This window comes from Mytilus californianus, unplaced genomic scaffold (assembly GCF_021869535.1).
Source record: "Mytilus californianus isolate M0D057914Y unplaced genomic scaffold, xbMytCali1.0.p SCAF_59, whole genome shotgun sequence".
Classification (NCBI taxonomy): Eukaryota; Metazoa; Mollusca; class Bivalvia; order Mytilida; family Mytilidae; genus Mytilus; species Mytilus californianus.
This window is the reverse complement of record NW_026262711.1, coordinates 932,209-957,249: the sequence shown is the minus strand read 5'-3', so window position 1 is coordinate 957,249 and position 25,041 is coordinate 932,209. Positions and strand designations below refer to the sequence as shown.

Genomic DNA, 25,041 nt, shown 5'->3' with positions numbered 1-25,041 from the left:
TGACACATATTTTAATGAAATGTTAACTGTATTTCAACTCCAAAAATATTTCATGAATTATCATCAACAAAATATTATTTAAAATTTGGTTCCCCGTAGCGGATCAATTAGGTGGTCGTTATTGGGCTCTGATTGGAAAAAATATTAACTTTTGGCATAATGAAATAGCGCCTAGCGAAGCAAAAAGAACACAATCGTCCAAAACTGGTTTCGACTTGCTTTTCTATACGCGCTATTTCTTCTATTACTGTCGATTACGTCATCCCTTTCTTCGAACCATGGAGCTACTCCTCTGGTGAACACGATTCAATCAAAAGAACCAAAAAATATTACAGTGCTGTGGCCAAATTGTCATGACCATTCTTTAAATTAATCAGATATTTTTAATACTTAAATTTAAAGTTAACGTTAGACCCTTCATAGATTGAAGTTGCTTTAAACTTGTCTGATGATTTTGACATTTACCTAATATTATGTGCAGTACGTTAACTTATTCTTACCGCATTAGATATTTGCAGGTTTCATAACGCGTTAGAATTGGATATCGCTTGATATCAACTCCAGTTATTTCAGCTCAATATAATAATAAACGAGCCTTCGGCGAGTTTATTATTTCTATTTAAATTAAATAACGAGAGTAGTAGTAGTCTTTTGCACATACCAGCATAATGTCACATGTACTTTTCCGTCGTCAAACTTTAACATCAGACATTCTAAATATTATTGTACGCTTCAGAATGTATCACAATTCAATAAAAAGAGGATTTTCAGTTGAAAAGTGTTAGTGTTTTGTATATTATCGAAGAAATCATGTATGTCCGTTGCCATGGACGAAATGTACATCGCCTTAACCTTTGAAAGTTAACAATGACATAACGAATAGGCAATGGAAATGTCGTAAAATTGTCTCCTGGTGCTGGATAAGCCAGTCAAAGTTTACGCAGTTTTCGTATCAGTTTTTCATATGACACTCCATGCAGTGTGATACGGGAAATATCTCTTCATGCAGGAAATAGATAACAGGCCACACTCGTAAGAGAATTGCTGCTATAATTAAAACTAGAGGCTCTCAAGAGCCTGTGTCTCTCACCTGTATCTACTGTGGTTTTGAAAATCATGTAAAATAAGGTTAAACTCATATAGATACCGTAATAATGATTGAGGCCAAGTTTGGCCCAGTAGTTAAATTAAAAGCAGAAGATTTTTGAAAAGATTAACAAAAATTACCAATAATTTGTAGAAAATAACTTTAAAGGACAATAACTCCAATAAGATGTCAATTGCCAATTGGTCATGTTAACTTATTTGTAGATCTTTCTTTGCTTGATATTTTTGCTGTTTGCAGTATATCCCAATCTATAATGATATTCAAGATAAATAACAAAAAATAAAACATTTCCTTTCCTCCGCTCCAAAATTTTATTTCACCCAGGGCCTGTTTATGCTGAAAATGCCTTTAAATGTTTTTATGGAACACCCTTCAAAAAATTTTGGGCAGGGGTTCCCCTGACCCCGACTAACCCGTCGGGTGTATGGGGTGGGGCATTCACCCAATATAAGTATGCTGAAAGAAAAAATATAATAATGGTTTATAGAAAAAGTAACACTGAATAATTCTGAAAATAGAACATATCAAGGAGATATTATTAGCACCCCCTGGAAAAAAAATCAGTCATCCTATTGTAGTCTTACAATAGTTACTGAAGACCCCTTATCATTATTTAAATTAGTTTTTAAGTTGTGACCATTTGAACGTGTTTTTTGTTTACATTTTCCCCATAGACTTCTATAGTAAACCCCAATGTTTTTTTACCAATGGGGCCATGTTGGTTTTAGGGCAGGGTCATCGGATACATTTTTCAATCAAGATACTCTAAAAATAAGTATGGCTAAGTTTAATTCTATTTGGCCAAGTAGAATAAGAGAAGAGTTTTGTAAAAGATTAAAAAAAAAAAAACGAAAAATAATGATAAAATGACTTTAACGGGCAATTACTCCTTAAGGGGTCAATTGAAAATTCTGGTCATGGTGACCTGATGAACATTTTTACCCCCATGTTAGATTTGCTCTAATTGCTTTAGTTTCAGAGATATAAGCCAAAAACTGCCATGGCGGCCATCTTGGTAGGTGGGCGCGGTCAAAGGATACATTTTTAAAACTAGATACCCTAAGAATGATTTAGGCAAAGTTTGGTTTAATTTGGTCCAGTAGTTTCAGAGAAGATTTTTGTAAAAGATTACAAAAATTTACGAAAAATTGACTTTAAAGGGCAATAACTCTTTATTGGGTCAATTGACAATTTTGGTCATGTTGACTTATTTGAAGATCTTACTTTGCTGAACAATTTTGCTGTTTACAGTTTATATCTATCTATTATAATATTCAAGATAATAACCAAAGACTGCAAAATTTCCTTAAAATTACTAATTCAGGGGCACAACCCAACAACGGGTTGTCTGATGCGTCTGAAAATTTCATGGCAGATAGATCTTGACCTAATGAACATATATACTCCCATGTCAGATTTACTCTAAATGCTTTAATTTCAGAGAAATAAGCCAAAAACTGCATTTTACCTTCATGTTCTATTTTTAGCCATGGCGGCCATCTTGGTTGATGAGCGGGGTCATCGGATACATTTTTTAAACTAGATACCCTAAGGACGATTTAAGCTAATTTTGGTTTAATTTGGCCTAGTAGTTTCAGAGGAGAAGATTTTGTAAAAGTTAACGACGACGGACGATGGACGCCACGTGATGAGGAAAGCTCACTTGGCCCTCTGGGCCAGGTGAGCTAAAAATGATATAAATTTCACAATTATGATTATTACTATTATTCATGAATTTTTTAATCAAACCTGTATTTTAAAGATGTATAATGTTATCTATCTCGTGTTCTGAAATCCAAAAATGCTATGTAAAGGTTCTAGTGTGTGGGTATTACTTAGTGAAACACGTCTACATTTTTCTACAATGTAGAAAATATTGGAGATGAGCCGGTAAAATATTATCTAGAGATGTAAAGTCATATGAAACGAGTTTCTTAAAATTATGATGTTAAAAAATTATTGAACCAATGCATGTAGATATACTAAACTTAGTCCTCTATGCACGATTTTGTTTTACATTTATATCGAATCTATGACATATAATCGACAATAAATATGTCATGAAGTGAAAACTATGCCTGCTTCTTAACTTTCGTGATTCATTGCCGAAGTTGACCGAATGTGAACCAAAACAATCAACACAGAATCATTGAGAACGTGAATAATCAGTGTGATGATAGACATGCAATAGAGAGATTTGTAATTTTTCTTCTATTTTCCATGCATGTGTTTTTGTTAATTAAACTTTGTCATAACAGTTGTCTAATAATTTCGTGTATTTAATTTTTTCTTGCAAAATCAATCAACATTATCTAACTTCCACGTTTGTTCACCTTTTCTTGAATCACGAAATTTCCCTCCCGCTGTGGGGATACCGAATTACTTACAAGATATCTCGTAGTTATGGTCTCTGCATACAGAAAAGCTGTCGGAGAATAAGAATACGGGAAGGCAACAATTCAATAATTGCAGAAAATTTTGATACGATTAAAGATTTTATTTTAAAAGAAAGTTCATGTACACGTGTTTTATAGTAAAACTGAATCATTCGCGTATACAGAACATACTAAACTTTTTTTTTAATTTGAAATATCATATGACTCTAAGACGCTATTGAGTTGAAAACACAGACACAATTTTTTATGTTGACCGGCGAACGTATTTAGCGTCTATTTCTGTTTGAGCAGTGTTTGGTGTAAGGAACACACCCCTGTAAATGAAGTCCGTAAAGTGAGCAAATGAGCGAGCGTAATTGTATAAAAATGTATCAAAAACACGAAATCCTTTATCAAAAAAAACGAAATCATTGTCATTTGTAATCTCTAATAGCAATTGACAATTCAGTAAGTACATTCAAAGAGGACGGATATAACCACAAATGGTCTATACGATATGGCGCAATGTTTATAGGTACCAGTGAATGTTAAATGTTAAGTTACCACAAACAGTTTGCATTTAACATTAAAGGCTTTGCGGAAGAAAACAATCTTCACGTGATATATACATGTACTTTGTTGTGTTTTCAGTGTATTTTGTTATATGTAAGTAACCTTAAATAGGCGTATTCGATTAATGACTTTTTTCTGTAAATTCATAATCATTATACATCACAACTGAGTATTTACATACCTTTGCCAATTATCCATTTTCCATCTTCCATGTTTATTTTGCATCTACGAGCAACAATATCTACACATTCTGTACTAGAAACATCAGATATGCTTTCGTTCAATAATCTTCTCGAAAGGCACGTTTTTCTATCCGATTGTTTTCCAACTATCATAATTCTTACAAAATACCTTTTTTCACTTTTGGAACTTTGCATTATCGTATTGTATCTAATTTTATCTCGCTCTGATAATCGATTTATGGCTTCTGGTAAAACTAAAAAAGATTCATATATGTAATGTGATGTGTGAAATAAATATGAATAAATATGAAAATCGGATTTTCTCACCACAAATGAGAGAGTGTAAAGCGGCAACTCAAACATTAAACAAAATAAACACAATAATACACACACACGAACGTATTGCTCTGAAAATGGACAACCTATTATTCGTTAACATTCTAATTGTATAGAATTTGAAGAAATCTATTATTGTTGCTTAAGGGCTACTTCAGTCGTACATTCCAGCTCCTTTGTTCTACCAGGGGTGATTCTAGCTGGATCACCCCTACCAGATCACACTAGCTTGAGTTTTTTTGATCTGCATGGCGGAAATGTCAAATCCACAATAAAACTTAGAAATATTTATACGGAAAAGACTAACTCAAAATCTATGTAGAAAAAATCCACTATATATGCTGGGAATAGAACTCAAGACCTTTAACATATAGACCCATAATTCATACCCTTACACTAGGACGACTGGATATAAAGTCTGTTCATTTAACATATTAAAACATTGTCCGGGGCTAAGAAAAAGTATATCCTATTATAGTCTATACAGTAATATATAAAGTATATTATAATGATTGTGTGGAGTTCTAAACTAGGTGTTATGAAGCGTAAATGTTTTTTTTATATAAACCAAAACAGCTGGGATGCAAAATAGTTATCCCCACATGGTGTGTCAGTGTAAGATCACCCTCTGGCCTTTGTGTGTGGTTGAATGGGAATATATATGTTGTATTTATTACATACATTTTTTAAACCAACATAAAATGTAAGAAAATTACACTAAAAATAGAATTAGTGTGCAACACATTTTCAAAACACATAGAAAACTATTTAGACATACGACTAGAACTTTTTAAACGACATTGGGAAATTAAAACTATCTGTGTTAAAAGTTTATTGACGCTTCAAAACCCAATTTTATGATCTGTAGTATTATGATCTTGGTTTTCTTTTGTTTACGGATACAATAGACAGCCATGTGTTATATGCATTGCGTCACAGCGAAGAAGGCTAATATAATGCACCTGCTAATTCAACGTGGTAGGCTTATTTAATTAAAGATTCAATATTTTGCATACATCTAGAAACTGAAGAAAAAAGAGATGAATATCAAATATAAATTACGTTTAACTTATAACATTTTTCGTCTGTTCTAAACCGAGAAAATTCTAGAGTATAAAACCAGTTCAGTCACTAGTATTTTTGTACTGGCATGACAGAAAACAAAAACGGATACTTTTATAATTGAAATTTGCTGTTAAAGAAAGTTTAAAATGATGTCATTTTGAATTAAGAAATATGTCATCCTCATGCATATCTCTGATTCGATATCGGCATTTAGCTATGCGGTTTGTCCTTAATGTTTATCAAGCTCGCATTACTGAGGGGGCAATGATTGTCGGAGGGTGCATCTAAGGCAGTTTTATATGTATTTTCTATGTTATTCATGAATTCTAAAACTTAAAATCACACCACGACAAATTAGCCCATAGTTTACTTTTGCATTAAAAAGCGTCAGCCCACTTTCGAAGTTATTTTGTTTTGTAATTTTTGTATAACTATTCACCAAAACGTACATAACAGTCAAAATCTAACAAACGTGTTTAAAATTTTTTATAAATTGTTACTTGGATGGAGAGTTGTTTCATTGGCACTCATACCACATCTTCCTATATCTATTAAATTAGCAAGGTTTTCTCTGAATTAACATGCAAAATGGCCACATAAAAGTATGTTTCTCACAGAAAGGTTTATTATGTAAAACTTAAATTGACTTCTTTTTGAAAATATCATTATCATAGAAGAATGGCCAACTCAACATATTTCAAATAAACAAAATTGTAAGCTTCTTCGTGTTTAAGAATACACTGCATAACAGAGAGGCAAAAGATACCAGAGATAATCAAACTCATCAGTCGAAAACAAACTACTAATGTCATGGCAAAAAACGAAAAACGAAGAAAATACAAACATTATATAAAAGACAACATAGGAAATGAAAGACTGAGTAACAAGTACCCCAAAAAATAGAGATATATATAAAGGTGTAAAGTACATACAGTAAGTCGGAAAAAAACAGACGTCTGGGTGAATGACAATTTCGTTAGAACAAGCACACAATCTCCTCCAAGGGTGACTGGAATAGAAATATGGTCACGTTGATCTTCTTCCGACCGTCAGTAAAACCCTCGCTAAAGTGCGGCGTCCGATTGGCTGTGTGGGATGTATCAAGTACGCACCCACGTCCGGTTAGCAACAAAAAAACAAAATCATAGGCAAAAATCAAAATTCAAGGGTAATAAATTCTATAACGAGTCAAATTATGATGTAGGCCATGTTACCGATTTTAACTTGTTCGTTAGTTTTTAAAATGTTTCGATGATTTTCATAGAATTCAGCAAGGTATTCGCTTAACAGATGTTTTGCAAAAGGGTCTAACAAAACTATGTTTACAAAAAATTAATTGTTTAAAATCTTAATTGGAGACCAGATAAAACAAATCATGTGTATGGTCACACCACTTAGTGGTTGGGGCCATATAGTTTTACCCTTGTCCGTCATTCCACAACAAACAGTTATATGGACATATTTTCTAAACGCCTTCATATATTGAGATGAATTTTAGTATGCGATTCTAATATAATGAGTTACATATGGAGTTTATGTTTGGTTCCGTTCCGCTGATTTTGGCCTTAATTACGGGCTTTCGTGAAAATTACATGTATACGGTCTTCTTATCTAAAAGCCTTCACATATTGAGCTAATTCATCATATATCCACTCCTAAAATGACTTCAAGCTTTTTTTGCCAGCGTACTCACAAAACAAATTAGGACAAAAAACAAAACTTGGTTGTGTAGAACATTACGCTGCATAATAAATGATAAGCCGAATAAGTTGTCCCATACAATACCAAATTATGAAAAGTTTGAAAGCATAAAAAGATAACCTCAACAACATAGTCAAACTATCAAAGAGTCATTTTTTTTCCAATTGTTAAGCTTGTTTATACTTTATTAATCAGTATTATTTATTTAACACAAAATGATAATGTAAAATTTCATCATCTACCATGCTTATTTTGAAAGCCATAAGTTGATACACCATTAATTGCTCCTTTGCAACATTCTACTTTATAATTAAAGTAATTAAACGATGATCAAATACTTGCATAATAAAAGTTACGTTAAAAGCTTCTGCTTTTGGTTTGTGGGCATATCATGTATAAATCGTTTTGGAAATTTCCTGATTTTGTTTGTGCCCAGTGATTTAAATATCAGAACAGGTTATTAAAAATAAAAAAATAATAAATAAGGTCCATAAAATATGCAAATTCAGATGCCGTTTGTTTTCATTCGATTCTTCTATCTCATGAATTTCTGTACTCCAGTCAATTTTCAATAATTTATACCGTTATCAAGCAGCTATTGTAGTGTGATTTACACAAAAAACGATATTGTTCGATGCATTATTTGAGGGAACAAAGTATGCAACTTCAAAAAGCATAAAAACCGTAAAAAAATAAAACAGCAATTTTTCGAAATAATAACCCGATATCGGAAGAACTACTGGCATATCTGAATCGGAAAATTGAAAAAAAGCTGATGTGTCAGTAAATATAAATTTCTCATGTTAAACGTTCATGTAAATTGAAAAAAAAAATCCGAATCTTTCCTTACCTAGTTTCCGTGTCTGCTTGGTTATAGACTTCGAATACTGGCTTTTGACATGCTTATTTACAGAACGCAGTTTACATTCATAATATGTTTCAGGACGCAGATTTTGAAGTTCATACATGCGTCGTCCGTCCTCTCCTTTCAAAACATCTTCAGAAGAGAATGTTTCAACAGACCAGTCATGTGTTCCTTGATGTCGATGATCAAGCTCATACGATAGGCACTCGTCTGGTACATCAATAAACCATGCAATGGTTATTGAACAATCTGTGCATTCAACTATGTCAAATTGTCTAGGAGCTGTAAAAAGATAGATAAAAATGTCATCCAACTACCTGGAAATTTGAAGAAAATAGAGATATATATAAAGGGGTAAAGTACATACAGTAAGTCGGAAAAAACAGACGTCTGGGTGAATGACAATTTCGTTAGAACAAGCACACAATTTCCTCCAAGGGTGACTGGAATAGAAATATGGTCACGTTGATCTTCTTCCGACCGTCAGTAAAACCCTCGCTAAAGTGCGGCGTCCGATTGGCTGCGTGGGATGTATCAAGTACGCACCCACGTCCGGTCAGAATGAGGACGTTAAATCCAATGCATCGTCAGTCAAGAGAGTGCCACGCTCTCTGCACGTTAAAAAACATTGAAACAACTCTTGGAGGGGTACGTATGTGGCCTGTTGCAAGGCAAAATTCTGTCCCATCCACTATACCGCCATTTTCCAGTGGCAGTCCTCATTTCCCAGATTTTTTCCCGGACGGCCTCAATTACAAGCCCCACCTATTGTATTTAGTGTTAATATTTTTTTCTTATCCTGAACATGCATGTAACAATTTTGGTAGATTTTGTATTGATCAGTTATAATATGCAGTTTTCAGTTCAGATGTAAGTTCTGATCAAATATATAGACAGGCTGATTATAAGGTGCAAAGTTTTCTCTGCTTTCAAAATCTTTATGTTTGAATCGTCCTGGTTTTCTCACTACAATATAGTAGCGGTTCTTCATAAAGTGGAGGGAAGAATAAAGAAGAAGTACAAGCGGAAACTACATGTGACATTTACTATAGGTTTCGGTATCGGATTCGGCCAGGTACTTGTTATTGATAATATTAATTATGTGAACAACAAAAGGGCCTGGAATGGTGTAAACACCATTGTCCCTTATTAGTAATATATATAAAGTGGAATTCTTTTGCTGTGTGTTTATTTATTCTCCATTGGCTAGAGGTAAAGGGGTTGAGATCTCACAAAACTATGTTTAACCCCGCCGCATTGTTGGCGCCAGTCCTAATTCAGGAGCCTGTGGCATTTGTTAGTCATGTATGTTTTTTTAGTTTTGGTTCATTTATATGTTTCGTAGTTTAGGTGCGGAATTTTCCCGTTGTGTTGAAGACCCATTGGTGGCCTTGTGTTTTTTCTGCACTTTGTTCGGGTTGTTGTCTCGTTGACACATTCATTCCCCATTTCCATTCTTAATTGTATTTGATTCGACGTTTTTACGTCATGCCAACTAAAAATTGGACCGTGCTAGTTAAGGTGGATAGATTTGTTCTCGTCCTGATTTTGTAACTGTAAAAATGTCATATGTAGTTAGATACATATAATTAAGGCACTGTGTAACATTAAAAAATATTGCATATACAACTTGAATATCTGCCAGATACTTGCAAAATTCCATACGCATTTTCTTCCAATCTACGTACTGTATAGGTATTTATTTCTTATTTACGACACTTAAATTCCTTAAATGTGTATGATACTTCTTATACAAAAAAAAGAGATATAGATACAGAAATAGCGAAATAAAATGAACGTTTTAAGATTGGAGAATTGTTGTTTGCTTTACGTCCAAAGGCAGCTAGTTCATGCATATTCAAGACGAGAACAATAGATAAGTCCTGTAACTGGGGTCGTCTTTAAAGAGCTGTTGCAAGAGTTTATGATACTACAGATACAGTTAAGTCTGCCTCATATCTTGACTTACATCTAGAAATTGACAATGAGGGTCGGTTGAAAACAAAACTTTACGACAAAAGAGATGATTTCAGCTTCCCAATTGTGAATTTTCCATTTCTATGTAGCAACATTCCAGCAGCGCCTGCATACGGAGTATATATCTCCCAATTGATACGATATTCCCGGGCTTGTGTTTCCTATCATGATTTCCTTGATAGAGGATTGCTGCTCACAAGGAAGCTATTAAGCCAAGAGTTCCAAATGGTGAAGTTGAAATCATCCTTTCGTAAATTTTACGGACGCCATCACGAGTTGGTTGACCGTTATGGAATAACCGTTTCACAGATGATATCGGATATGTTCCTTATGTCGTAACTACAATACCCTTCCCTTTTCACGAATATGACTTTCCGAATTTGACTATACCGGATTTGTAATAACATAAGCAACACGACGGGTGCCACATGTGGAGCAGGATCTGCTTACCCTTCCGGAGCACCTGAGATCACCCCCAGTTTTTGGTGGGGTTCGTGTTGCATAGTTTTTAGTTTTCTATGTTGTGTCATCTGTACTATTATTTGTCTGTTTGTCTTTTTATTTTTGGCCATGGCGTTGTCAGTTTGTTTTCGATCTATGAGTTTGACTGTCTCTCTGGTATCTATCGTCCCTCTTTTAAGGACACCCGGGATGACGGTCTGGTAAATTTTTAACTGTCACTGGAAATGAGACAATTGGATACGGACAGAAATTTCGCCTTGCAACAACCTAAAAGAGTTGGTGCGATGGTTTCTAACGTGCACCCAGCGTCGCACGCACTTGACACGAGGCAGTAGATTGAACATCCCAAATCTAATCGGACATTGTCGCGTATTCATACATCATGCACAACCAAACAGACGACAACATTTGGCAAGGGTTGTACTGTCGGTCGGAAGAACACCACATTTCTATTTTCCAGTCACTCTTTAGTTCTATATATCTTAAGAGCTTACTTCTATGATGTTGGATCCATCGTCGCATAATGCTCAGTACAATAATCAACACGACTAAAAAAAAGATAAAATGTGATCAGAATACAAATGTATAAATATAATTGTATTTCAGTACTACAACAGTAAATATTAAAAGTTGTAAATAGCCATTCTGAAAGGAATATATAAAATATAATTTAACATACATATGTTGTGAACAGGCAACTATATCGATTTGTGTGCACGTAAAACGGGTTTAATTTAATCACATTTTTTTGGATATGGCTATTCATGCTATTCCTTAAGGTCTTTTGAAATTCCATACGTAATTCTTTTTTTATTTATTTGACCGTGCCTTGTGAAAGTAAATCCAGAAAAATATATCGGACGCAAGAAATTGCAAAAATTAAAATTTCGCCCTTAGTCACACTAACTGGACTATGTGCTGTTTGTACTTCGAATTTATAAATGATTGTTGTTGGTTGGTCAAGTCTTTTGTATTGTTCAATATTTTTTTATAATTAAGGAATAACTGTACTGTAGTTGAAGAGTTGCCTTCGTCAATTGGCGATTTGATGGTCGCAAATGCAGTTTTACTGGCGACGCGTAGTTGCGACCGTCAAATCAAAATTGACAGCGGCAACTCTTCAGCTACAGTACTGTTATTCCGATTCTAGTGCATTACAAAAAGATAAAATACGTTAGAGCTTGAAAATATGTATAAATTTGAAATAAAATAAAATTCTGCAAAACTTCATGAATTATTTTGGCGCAAAGACGTTATGGCTAAACATGACGTTATACAAATGAAAACTAACAAACTGAAGGTTATTACGTCACCTCTGCGATTCAACGATAAGAGCACATAAAACGGCGATTTCGAGGTAGGTGTTGTTTTATTTTCGATAATATTGTAGTAATCGAACATTTGTTAATTCAATCTGGTCAAAATGGCGGGTCTCTCCTTAGTTACAACATGTCAACTGTGGATTTGATGGTAACTTTTAGCCAATGAAAAAAAATGTTACATAAAACTGCATTAGAATTTCTGTAATATCGTTTATTTTTAATTGCAATCATTGAACTGCAAATGTAAATAACGCCAAGGTCAAACCAAAAAAAAAAACAAACTTATTAGTATGGACAAGTTGACACACTTTGCGCTGAGGAGTAATGTGGAGCGTTAATTACTTATTTTAGTGCTTATATTGTTAAAATATTTGGTATTCAGATTGTGCATTCTCGCCTTTCTTCTGCATTCAAATCCGTGCTTTGATACTCAATTGTTCATTTGATAATTCAGTTCAATCATATAGCTTTCTATATTTTACAGTTTTACAAACACAGATGTAATAAAGAACTCTTGATATCTGAAATATATTTTATAAATCGCTTCAGTACCAATACATTAACGTATGAGCTGATGATACTCTCTGGGACTAACAGTTTACCAACAGCGGTACCGAACTTTTGTTTTATTTTGTTGAGGGGTAATATTATAGAATATGGCATAATTTAACCTAAATTAGTGATAAAGAAGAGGCGGAAGATACCATATGTTGAAAGAATCCTTTCAAATATGCACTATTTTCTGCTGTAAAGTGTAAAACCAACAGATAGTAGAAACGAGAAAATATTGCAAAAAAGACACTACACGTTCATACAATCTTATCAAACATAAGTGTTCCTAATTGATTAAATGGTCGACCAAAAAATCTTATTGAATTTTTTTTTGCTATAATTCATATTAAGCCTATGTCTTAATAAAGATTATCGACAATTTGAAGGTATTCTTATGGGCACCAATGGCACCCCTTTGAAAAAATTGAGAATGGAAATGGGGAATGTGTCAAAGAGACAACAACCCGACCATAGAACAGACAACAGCCGAAGGCCACCAATGGGTCTTCAATGCAGCGAGAAACTCCCGCACCCGGAGGCGTCCTTCAGCTGGCCCCTAAACAAATATGTATACAAGTTCAGTGATAATGGACGTCATACTAAACTCCAAGTTATACACAAGAAACTAAAATTAAAAATGATACAAGACTAACAAAGGCCTGAGGCTCCTGAGTTGGGACAGGCGCAAAAATGCGGCGGGGTTAAACATGTTTTTTGAGATCTCAACCCTCCCCCTATACCTCTAGCCAATACTACCTCAACAACAGTACGCACAGTAAAACTCAGTTTAAGAGAAGTCCGAGTCAGATGTCAGAATAGGAAACAAAAGAAAATAAACAAAATGACAATAATACATAAATAACAACAGACTACTAGCAGTTACTGACATGCCAGCTCCAGACCTCAACTTAACTGATTGAAAGATTATGTGTCTTCATCATATGAATATCAGGCACAATCCCTCCTGTTAGGGGTTTAGTATTATATCATCATAAAATATATGAGAAGAACATAACCCGTGTCATGCCAGCAACTGGTTTTAGAATAAATATATTTAATTCCGATGCAAAGACCCGTTAAGTGAATTAATATTAAAGCCAAAATATGCAATATTTAATGACCTGACAACAGTATCGTAACTATATCCCTTCTTAATAAGTCTGTTTAAAGGTTTTGTTAGCTTTTGAGGTGAATACTGACATGTTTGTGCTTTGTAAAGAATTTTACCACAAAAGATTGGATGTGAAATACCCGAACGTATAAGATGTCTGCATGTTGAGTTATATTTACGAATGATGTCCTTATACTGATGATAAAATTTAGTAAATGTTTTGACTAGTTTATGATATCGAAAACCCTGGTGTAATAATTTTTCAGTAATACATAAATTTCTCTCGCTAAAATCTAAAACGTTGTTACATACACGAGCGAATCGTACAAGTTGAGATATATAAACACCATAAGATGGTGACAAGGGAACATCACCATCTAAAAATGGATAATTAACGATAGGAAATGAAAAATCATCTCTTTTATCATAAATTTTTGTATTAAGCTTCCCGTTAATGATATAGATATCAAGATCGAGGAAAGGACAGTGGTCATTGTTAGTATTAGCTTTATTTAAAGTAAGTTCTACAGGATAAATTTCTTTAGTATACATACTGAAATCGACATTATTGAGAGCCGATATATCATCCAAATATCTAAAAGTATTGTTAAATTTTTGTATCAGATGTTGTTTCGATGGGTCTTTGCTGATTTTAGTCATAAATTGTAACTCATAACAATACAAAAACAGGTCCTCCATAAGTGGTGCACAGTAAGTCCCCATTGGTAATCCGATAACTTGACGATATACGGAATCTCCAAAGCGAACAAAAATGTTATCAAGTAAAAATTCAAGGGCAGATATAGTATCAAAGCATGTCCAATTGACATAGTTCTTTTGTTTGTTGCTACTAAAAAATGACCTAAAAGAGTTTGAACAGATGTATTCGCATTCCGACTTTTTAAATGCCCATCTAATAAGGTGTGTGAATTTTTTCTTAATAAGAATATGAGGCAAAGTGGTATATAGGGTAGAAAAATCAAAACTTTGAACAGATTCAAAATCACCAATATATGCATGCAATTTATCAAGTACTTCCAACGAGTTTTTGACACTCCAAAAGTAGTTAATTCCACTATTTTCAAAGGCTTTATTTGAACAATTTATTATCAGGTTTTTGATTGTACCAAGTATACTAGTAAGAAGAATAGACAATTTAGTAGTGGAACAATGACTTGAAGACGAAATAAATCTATATTTGTAAGGTGATTTGTGTAGCTTCGGAAGGCAGTACATAGTTGGGACTTTCATTGTATTTGGTTCTGCTTGTAAATAAGTAGCTAATAGTTTATGTTTGTTACAGATATCGTTTTCTGAAAATGAAGTCAGTTGGAATGTTGGTGAATTCGTGATTTCCTTTTGCAGAACCTCAATGTAAAATTTTCGTCAAACTATAATGATATTATTAGCAGCTTTATCAGCCGGGACAAAAACGAATTCCTTGGCTAGTTCTTTTAGTTTATGTTTGATACGAGAAATAGGATTTTTATGGTTGTTGTTAAGAGTAAAATGTTGTATACGTATATCAACTATCTTCATTACTGAATTAAAAAAAAGAGTCCAAAGATTTTTTGTCAGCTTTTTCCCGTTTTATCCATTTCAAACAGTAGGCACGAAGTGAGTCGTGGATGATATTACGACACTCATTCCAATTAATAATTGACGGGGAACGATATTTAGGTCCTTTACTGAGGAATGATTTTAACTCTCGGTCGCGAACGATGTTAAGGTCACCTGTTATAACATGGGAATGGGGCCATAAGTGTATTCGGAATTACTACAATTACATGACGGAGGTGTATTTTCACTGATATTTACATTTTTACAGACTTGGCTATAATTAAACACAAATTTTCGGGTAGATTTCTTGTAACTATAACAAATAAGAGGGAGTTCAGTTTTATCAAAATATCCAGGATTTTGTTCTTTAACAAAATGGTCGTTAAAAATACCGGCAATATTTACAAAATCAAAACCTTTATTGACATACTTTATCTTAATAAAATGTTTTTATGATCTTCAGGGCGATCAATTTTAGGAAACAGTTTAGAATAACAATATGCCATTATAATTTGAACGAATTCATACTTAGGACTGCAATATGAAATTGTGTTGCAATCCTCTAAAATTTTATTTAATTTATTTATAGGTAAAGAACATGGCTTGGTTAATAGATAATGTCTGCCGTTGTTTTTTGAAATAGAAATTAGGTCCGAAATATTTGTATGGTTGGTCCGAAATTTTCTTTGATTGCGATTTTTTCTACGCAAATGAGAACGGTTTTTACGAACAGTTTTAGAAACTATATCCAAAATGTTAACAGAATCGGTACTTGATATATTACCAATTCCCATGATATTATCATTAAGACCGAGAGGGTAGACTCTCTGTAATTTTTTAATCCAATTTAATTCAATTATTTTCCGTGATCGTACAAACTTTGAATGAGATTCACCAGGCTGCTTATCTACCACTTCTAAAGGTTGAACTGTTAAATATTTAATAGGATGATTGTGCTTTTTAAGATGTTGATAAATGATACTTTTGAATTTATTGGGTCTTTTAAAACGATACAGGTGTTCTTGCGTGCGTTTATATAAATATCGTCCAGTTTCACCTACGTACTGAATACCGCATCCCGGTTTGTTTCATGTGAGTAAATAATTTTACTGTTTGTTTTTCAAGTTATATCAGTTTCAAATTTTAAAGAAAATGTGCGACCATTAAACGTAGACCTAACCGTATTGTTGGTGGAAAGACGGGGACATGTAAGTCATTTTTTGGCATGACACTTATCGATAGAAGGGTAACCACGATTTTTATTGTTAAAAATGTTAGCGATGGTAGTATTTTTAGATAAGCGATTTTGAAGATTGAGACGTGTAGATACCCTTTGAACGAGTTAAGTATTTAATATTTTTCCATTTCTAAGCTTCCTATTTGTTTTTTGTTATGTGGATTTTATTAGAAAGTAGAAAAGACTGGCGTCCAGAATATGAACCATCACACAATAAATTGAATTATGTGAATATGATAAAACTGTTCGGCTAAAGACGTCAAACGCTATCCGTCATAATTTACCCGAAAAATAAACAAAAGATGGAGTATATCAGGGTAGCGACTGACGTCTGACTAAATAGAAGAATGGGGCTGAATGTGAAATACTACTTCTTGATAAATATTCCTAAAGTAAAGAACATAGCGAAGTTCTCGCTCGGACACACACTCCATAATCTAGTATATTATAAGAGCATAAACCTGAAGCACGGGGAGGCACTCTACTGTCTCCACACGGCACTAAAGACAAACTCTGTAAAAAATAAAATTGAGAATGGAAATGGGGAATGTGTCAAAGAGACAACAACCCGACCATAGAGCAGACAACAGCCGAAGGCCACCAATGGGTCTTCAATGCAGCGAGAAACTCCCGCACCCGGAGGCGTCCTTCAGCTGGCCCCTAAACAAATATGTATACTTGTTCAGTGATAATGGACGTCATACTAAACTCCAAATTATACACAAGAAACTAAAATTAAAAAGGATACAAGACTAACAAAGGACAGAGGCACCTGACTTGGGACAGGCGCAAAAATGCGGCGGGGTTAAACATGTTTTTTGAGATCTCAACCCTCCCCTATACCTCTAGCCAATGTAGAAAAAACAAACGTACAACAGTACTTGTTTCTGTACTGTTTTGAATCACAATTTATTGCAAAACGCAGGGAACTCTATACTAAAATTAACGACAAAACGGACGAATTTTTCGTTCCCTGTTGTTAATCTTCGTTTTTTGGACGATCCGGGTTAACATATTGATCTTTTAAATAAACTTATTCGAAAAGGTTACCAATTCAACACTGTAAATATATCTTTGAATATTGTTTTAACCGGTAAAGATATGGACTGTTTAAAACAATAAATAAAAACCCAACGAAATATAATTTTATACAGTTATTGATTGTTGGCAGTAATGAAGTTGAGTGTTAATGTCAATATGCGACAAAAACCAACCATCATTTAGAAACTGTGCCTTTTTGAACTTTATAAACCCGACTTTTAAAATGCTAGTAAAGTAAGGCAACCACATGAATCAAATAAAAGCCTGTACAACTTATGATTTTAAACATTGAAAATATTGCATTTAACAGTAAATAAACATTGAAAGCAAATAGTCGACTTTTCAACTTTACACATATGTTATTTTTTTTTAAACAGCATGCAAATAAATTGGCCTAAATTTCTTCATCACAGGGGAAAAAAATTTACAGTTCTTGAGTCCACGGTTAACCCCTGTTATGCATTATACCATAGTTTTAATAATTGATATTCGCAATTTGTTTTCCATCAAATTGCACTAAGGGTTAATATGAAAGTATGATAAAAGCAAATAATGTCGACTTAATATTTATTTGTAATCATCATGAAACAAAATTGTATATTAAAGAAGATGGCGGGTCTAATCTTTTAATCTACAAATTGTGAAAAAGCAAATGTGTGTGATAAAAAGGAAACTATATAGAATTTTACTCCGTCCAAACCCGTTCAAAAACATGAATGGTGAAATAAAAAAAAATAAATTTCGGAATTTTTAAATTAATCTCTTCATATATTTTGAAATACTTACAGTATGATAATAACAATATCCATATAGATGTGGCTGCTTTCTTGCGATATTCATCTACAATAATGCGAAACAAAGTTTGGGATGTGAAAGAGTGCTATATTTTACAACATTTTTCCTCTCTATTTTAAATTGATGTAGTTTCATTAGCACAGATGGTTACTTTAACTGACACTTCAGATTATCAACTATTTTTCAACTGAATGTTATATTATGTATGTGTGTTCTACGTTTGATTCTAATAACACATAACTATCATTCAATAACATTTTGACGGGCAACAAAAAACGTTAAAAATTCGCATTGTTGAATGTAAGCAAGTGATACGGTAGATTTTTTTCTTAGATTAATCGGCCATCGAGGTCTCTAGCATAGCTAGAATAATGATGACAAAAATTGTTAAAAAAAACAACATTAAACAACCTTGGTTTATTAGCCATTAAATATTTCTGATTATTTTCAGGTCTTCCGTCTTTTGGGTCATGAAAAATCTTACTTAGCGAAAAACCACACTGATTCCCGTAAAAAATACACCAAAGATGATACAATCGTTATGCTGGACAATTTGATTGATGACATATTTGTTGAGTTAGATTGACTGATATTTTAGCAGGCAGTCAGTATTCCAATAAATTCTAATTTTGCACTCACCTATACTGGCTTATTTGTTTTTTTATTGTACTCATATCAAGCTGAATTCATTAAGAACCTTCTCAAAACAAACAAGAGCGAAATGCAAAGTTTTTTTAATTTCACTTCTTGATATATTGATGATGTCCTGTCAATCAATATTTCGTACTTTATGTATAATATATAGTCAGCAATATTGGTACACATAAATTTAAGAGTCTTTCAGTTTTAATTTAAAGTGCCAACAATTCCTGTTTTTATTAAAAAAAACACAACAATAGGTGGTTTTGATATTATAGGATAGTTTGCACCAATCAGCACTGACCATATTTGTTCTTTGTAATGATCATTAAATGTCAGTTTCACAAATAAACATGTTAAGTAACTTTGGATATATAATATCAACACAATGACAACACAGTTTTATCGGCTTTATTTAAGTGCCAAAATTTTCTCTTTTTCTCAAAACACTAAACCTCCATTAAAAAAGTAGACGTGATATCTTATGAATATCTTGTAGTTTATTAGTTTTGTTATTTTACTTTTTAGGATGGTGTATATAAAAAAAAGTTTGCAAACATCAATCAACACTGATCATATTATTCTTTATGTTGAAAATATATGCTTGTATCATAAATAATGTAATTTGGTATCTCAGGAATAATATAAATGACAACAATATTGATATACATAACTTTATATTTTTGCAGTTTTTGATTAAGAGTGCCAACATTTCTTCTTTTAATTGGAAATTCTGAATTGATCAGTATTCGTACTCTGACAGGAAAAAATGTATTACAAGAATGTTTTAATGGTTTTTTTTTTTTTCTCTTAAAATTGATAATGATTATTTTATTTATACAAGAATAATCATGAATGAACAATGAAATTTTAAACTGTATTTTGATGTACTGGTAATAGAACAAACAGTTCCGTTTATATAATCAAAGGCCAGCTTTGATATTGGAAGAGCATGAAACGACAATCTGGTGAGGTCTGGAGCAGTTTTGTCCACAGGACTTATAAACAACAGACATGGCAATAAGTCTGAGACTGTACCAAAAATGAGACATCAAGTTAACTTGATTATCTGCTCAAAATTTATTAAGTTAACTTGGAAAGCAATCAATCATCAATTAATGAGTCAACATGTCTGCTAAAAGTAAACTTTTGTACAAGTAAGGACAGCACGAATCTGTGTATTTTTGTTAAATAACGGTGGACATTAAAACTTATGTTCTGTACAATTGTTCCAACAGCTCTTTAAAGGAGTTATTGAACATCAACTGTTTTAACTGCCTGTAGTGGTTGATAAACTGATTTCAGAGAAAAGAATGTGGCAGTCATTGATTTTCGGATCCTGTCTCCATATTAAATCAAATAAAACATGTTTTAATCCTGAGAAATAAGAATTAGAAGTGTTATATTTTTTATTCCTTTTTAGATTTGTTTGTCAATTTTTTAGAAGTTGGGAATAACAGCCGTTATCGATGGTTGTTTGTATCATTAGTCATAATTTAGAAAGTTCACCAAAAATATATAATGCAGGCAAAATTGGTCTTTAACATTTAAGCATTTTTGACATTTATGAACGAGTTATTCGTATGTGATATGACCATTTGAGACATCATCCAGAATTCTAAAAGGGCATTACAAATCAATCATTTGTTATCATTAATTTTGCAGTAGTTGCTCTAAAAATTATTTGTGTAATTTTCATGTTTATTTTCTTACAAAATTCAACACAAAACGATTATAAATACATTGTCTTTAAATTACTTTATTATTATATATTGATCCTTCCTGTATCAGGTTGAAACTTACTTATAGGAACATAGTTAAGGTTGTATTTGAAGTTGTCAAACTGAATGATCTTTATCGTCCGTGAATTATTGAACCTGAAAAAACACACACATGTGCCTATTGGTACATAGTTTTGTACACATTTAATGAGAAAAGTTATCATAAAAACAAATTGTAATTTCAATAATAATGAAGTGTTCAACTATCTAAAGCAAAGTAACTGCTAGCAGAATCTGTCGTTTCTTAAATGCATTATACAAAAGTATTTTTTCAAACTTCAGAATATGTTCGTCGTGAGCATAGGTAACACACCTTAATCCATTTTGGTATTGTTATATAACATCTAAACTTTGGAAAACATATTCAGTCGCGAATCCACACAACTTAGATGTATGTTGTTATATAGAAGAATTTAAAGAGACATACTATGTGTAGGTATATTTGAATTAATTTACAGAAAAAAAATTGACATAACAAAGGAATATAGACTTAAACCAAAACTTACATATCTCTTAAGTAAGGACTTCTTGTCATTTGCATGTCATCATAACATTTGATATCTGAAAATATAATTGACACGTTTGGTTTTCTTATAAAAAAAATCCCCTACAAATGATTATCTTCTACGTCAGTTTTAATGGTCGGTAGCAAATTAGTTTGCACAATCTCGATAACCAGCATGTATGCAAAATTGTTCAAATGTTTTCATTACACTATAAAAGTGTGTTGGTTATAAACATACACGAGGTTTTCTATAACTTAAGATGTTATTCATTTTACATTTGTGTGCAACATGTACGTTTCTTAATAGATAATTGTGTAAATGTTAATGATGGTTAAACCAGACGACACAAATATCCGAAAGACAGTTATAGGGGAACATAAAGTCTTCAACAATAGACAGGAGTCTATACATTATATCAAGCTGTAAAGCGTCCTAAGCCTGTAAAGATTTTCAGTTAATTTCATAGTAATAATCAAAACCCTGTCATTTAAATCTTTTTCTCGTTGAATAGACATTTTTACATAATATGTCTGTTTGTTTTGTTCATACATTGTTGTCAATATAATGGAATTTTATGCAACTGTCATTCAAGTGAGAGGTTTAGTTAGCTTTAAAACCAGGTTTAATCCACCATTTTCTTCATAAGGAAATGCCTGTACTAAGTCAGTAATATGACAGTTGTATTCCATTCGTTTGATGTGTCTGAGCTTTTGATTTTGCCAATTGTTAAGGGACTTGAATTTTCCTTAGAGTTCGGTATTTTTGTTATTTTACTTTTTACATACAATTAGTGTATCAATGATTATTACCGATAGCATCACAAAATGATGACTTTTTGGTTGGAAATATCCCGGGGGACTAAACGTCCATCGGTACCAGCAAAGGAATAGACCCATTAGATATAAAGAAACCTAATATCTAAATATAACCCTAACTTTAGCCCTTAAACTGATTTGGATTTTTAATAAACAAGCTAAATAAAGTTTTGATAGAATTTAAATCTGACAAAATAGATACTTATACTTTACCTTTCAGTCCAACCGTTTTGTTGTATGGATTTATTCCGAGATAGCAAGAGCAATCTTCAGTTGAAGGATTGCAGTAACATTGGTTTTTTGAGTTCATGACAAAAGTATATCCTCTATCGGTATTACAAATACATGTTCTGTCGACCGTAGTATTGCCGTATTCATACGTCTCTTGACCTAAGGTGTTACAAAGTGATTTTTGATAGATGCAGTCACTGTACCCATTTGTTTCAAAAATTTCAGGTTGATATCGAGTTACACTGCATGTTGCTCTGTTTAAGTTCGGCTGATAGACGTATTTATGACCTGCAAATGTTAATTAAAGAAATATTCAATATACATGCGTCTCAAGTTCCTTAATTAATGGTTTTTATAGTTTAAGTTATATTTCGCTGCATTTGTCACTTCTTAATCCAGATACATGTACTTAAATACGTTCACAACAAAGTTTCTTTATTTACATTGAAATACAACAATGAATAAAAACAACTTGTATTTATTGAAGAAACTTTCTTTTCAATTGTTTATCAAACATTTTTATTATATTACAGTTATTTTTTAACATAAATAAAAAAATACTTTCATTGTTTGCTCTGATAAAGCTAAAAAATAAAAAAAACATACATGCTATTGTATTAACAGGACAAACTTTGAGATATCTTCAAAGACTTACCACGATGTAATATTCTAGGTCTGTTACATATTTCTCTGTATACATTTACTCTAAATGTTACGTCAAATAAGCAAGTATAATTTTTTGGAGGCTTACACATGGATTTTGCCCGAATTTTCCAGTGTGCCTGTGATGGACAGGTGAAATTGTAGGCTTCATTCAAGGACAACATCTAAAAAAAGATAAATGCATATACATCAATAATTTAAGCAAGTATTCAATCAAAATTGTATTTTGTCAACACTGACGCACATAGGCGATGGTTTGTGAGCAAGCAAAAAACTCATGAAAAACACCAGCCTTAGTATTGTGTATGCCAGACGCGCGTTTAGGCTAAATAAGACTCACCAATAATGTTGGTAGGCCAAATCAAATACGAAGTTGTACGGATAGTGTGTTTTAAAACTTTGTTGTTGGAAATTATTTGAAATAAAGGAATATATCTCTTTCATGCAAGCTCTGATTCCTTTCCAGGCTTTCGGCTATACTGTAAGACAAACTTCAAATACAGAAAATGTGTGCCAATTACAGATAAGGCAAGATGATTTGGGGGTGACCATGGTGAAATAGTAGTAGTTAAATCTGTCAATAAGTAAAATCTTTTGATATGTATAAAATCAGGCCTAGTGTAAAGCTTGGGACTTTATTGTGCCCAAAAACAGCTTATAGTTCAATTACTTGTTATGGATACATTTTAGTTTGATACGGACACTGCAATTCCATGCGGAAAATCTGCGACGCACTGGTGGTGTATGAAAACATCTGAACGTAAACCAAGCAACAATCCTTGATGATTTGAGACTGTTTGTAAACACGGGTATATATCCATAGGACAAAATGCCACGCTCGCACAGTCATATATTCGCCTTGAATGAACCATGCAACGATATAACGGACACATGAACTAAAGTTGAAAGATTTGATGGTTAAATACTGAAAAGTTAATTTTATACTGAGATGTACTGGTTTCAAACTTTACATTTCTGTCATTAGGGAACCATGAACTCGGGGTAGAATCGTTATTTGGAATATGATTCAAAATGTGTACGACCATTTAAGGCCAGTTGGTGGAATAACATACATCTTACATAGTCTATCAGAATTATTCGCCCTACACATATGTTATCTAAAATATATTTCGATTTGCCCCGTTGTTGTCTAAATGCTTATAATGTTTTTTGCACGCTTCAGTATGACAGTACATGTTTGATTGCTTTGCCAGATTTATTTTGTTGATATAACTCCATAGCTTTGTTCTTTAATTTACAGTTGTGGCGTGATTGTCAGTTTACAAAGAATTCCATTCAAACATGTGCTAGGGGGCGTCTTAATCTTGCAGTGAAGTGAGATTGATTTTGTTCCGTGTGCAAGGCCTTACTGTGACTTTGAGATGAAGAACAGCAATTAAATCGCTGTGCCATTGCTTTTCGTGTTTTTTGCTCTGCATTTACTGATTTTGTGTCATCGATGTATTACCCCATATCCTTTTTTCTACTACGTTAAACTGAACATATGTACTAAACTTAATTTTGATGTGAAAATTGTATGGTAAATTTCCTTATTCTGAAACAAGACGGAGATACATAAAAAAAAACAGAGGTGTCAGATTCAAATCATACATACCTGAAGGAAAGTCAGGAAGATGAACATGTCCATGATTTTTTTCTTCATTTATAATCTATGCCATCTAGAAAAATAAATATTTAATAAATCTAAGGTTAAGATATTGACCATAACCCACCATTTGGCTATATACTATTGCATATTCTTGATGCACGGTTGGTCTGTGTCAAGATGTTTGTTATATTTTTATATCCGAGTAAACATTTCTTCAAATTATTATAATCAAGAAGACAGATGTCCTTATTTCTTAACAAACATGTCCACATGAGTTAATGATGAGAGGATTAGAAAGTATTCTGTACAACTACCGAGTCATTAAAATTGAAGGTAAATAGGTAGACCTCGATAATACTATTTTGTAAAATAGTTTCATTTTGATTCGGCATTAAATACAAAGACCACACGAATAATAACGCCTTTGACTTATGTTTGAAATATTCCGAACCTTAATTTTGCATGTGACCAATGGAAACAGTGAAACGCGCTTACATTTGTGTTAATACACACAAGGTGGTAAAGGGAATGATTG

At 32.9% G+C, this 25,041-nt stretch overlaps 1 protein-coding gene across 2 annotated transcripts in view; it reads right to left on the bottom strand.

Moving 5' to 3' along the window:
- LOC127704136 (uncharacterized) overlaps positions 1-25,041 on the bottom strand; it is a 57,076-nt gene that overhangs the window by 5,714 nt on the left and 26,321 nt on the right. For both annotated transcript variants that reach the window (XR_007983157.1, XM_052208028.1), the window contains exons 2-10: positions 24,513-24,576; positions 22,890-23,061; positions 22,217-22,522; positions 21,189-21,243; positions 20,705-20,778; positions 18,254-18,307; positions 11,139-11,192; positions 8,191-8,487; positions 4,238-4,492 (exon numbers count right to left, since the gene is read on the bottom strand). Coding sequence is in view for 1 of the 2 variants with exons in the window: in XM_052208028.1 (XP_052063988.1) it covers positions 4,238-4,492; positions 8,191-8,487; positions 11,139-11,192; positions 18,254-18,307; positions 20,705-20,778; positions 21,189-21,243; positions 22,217-22,522; positions 22,890-23,061; positions 24,513-24,560 (1,315 nt within the window). In the remaining variant the exon portion in view is untranslated. The remainder of the gene's footprint in view (positions 1-4,237; positions 4,493-8,190; positions 8,488-11,138; positions 11,193-18,253; positions 18,308-20,704; positions 20,779-21,188; positions 21,244-22,216; positions 22,523-22,889; positions 23,062-24,512; positions 24,577-25,041) is intronic.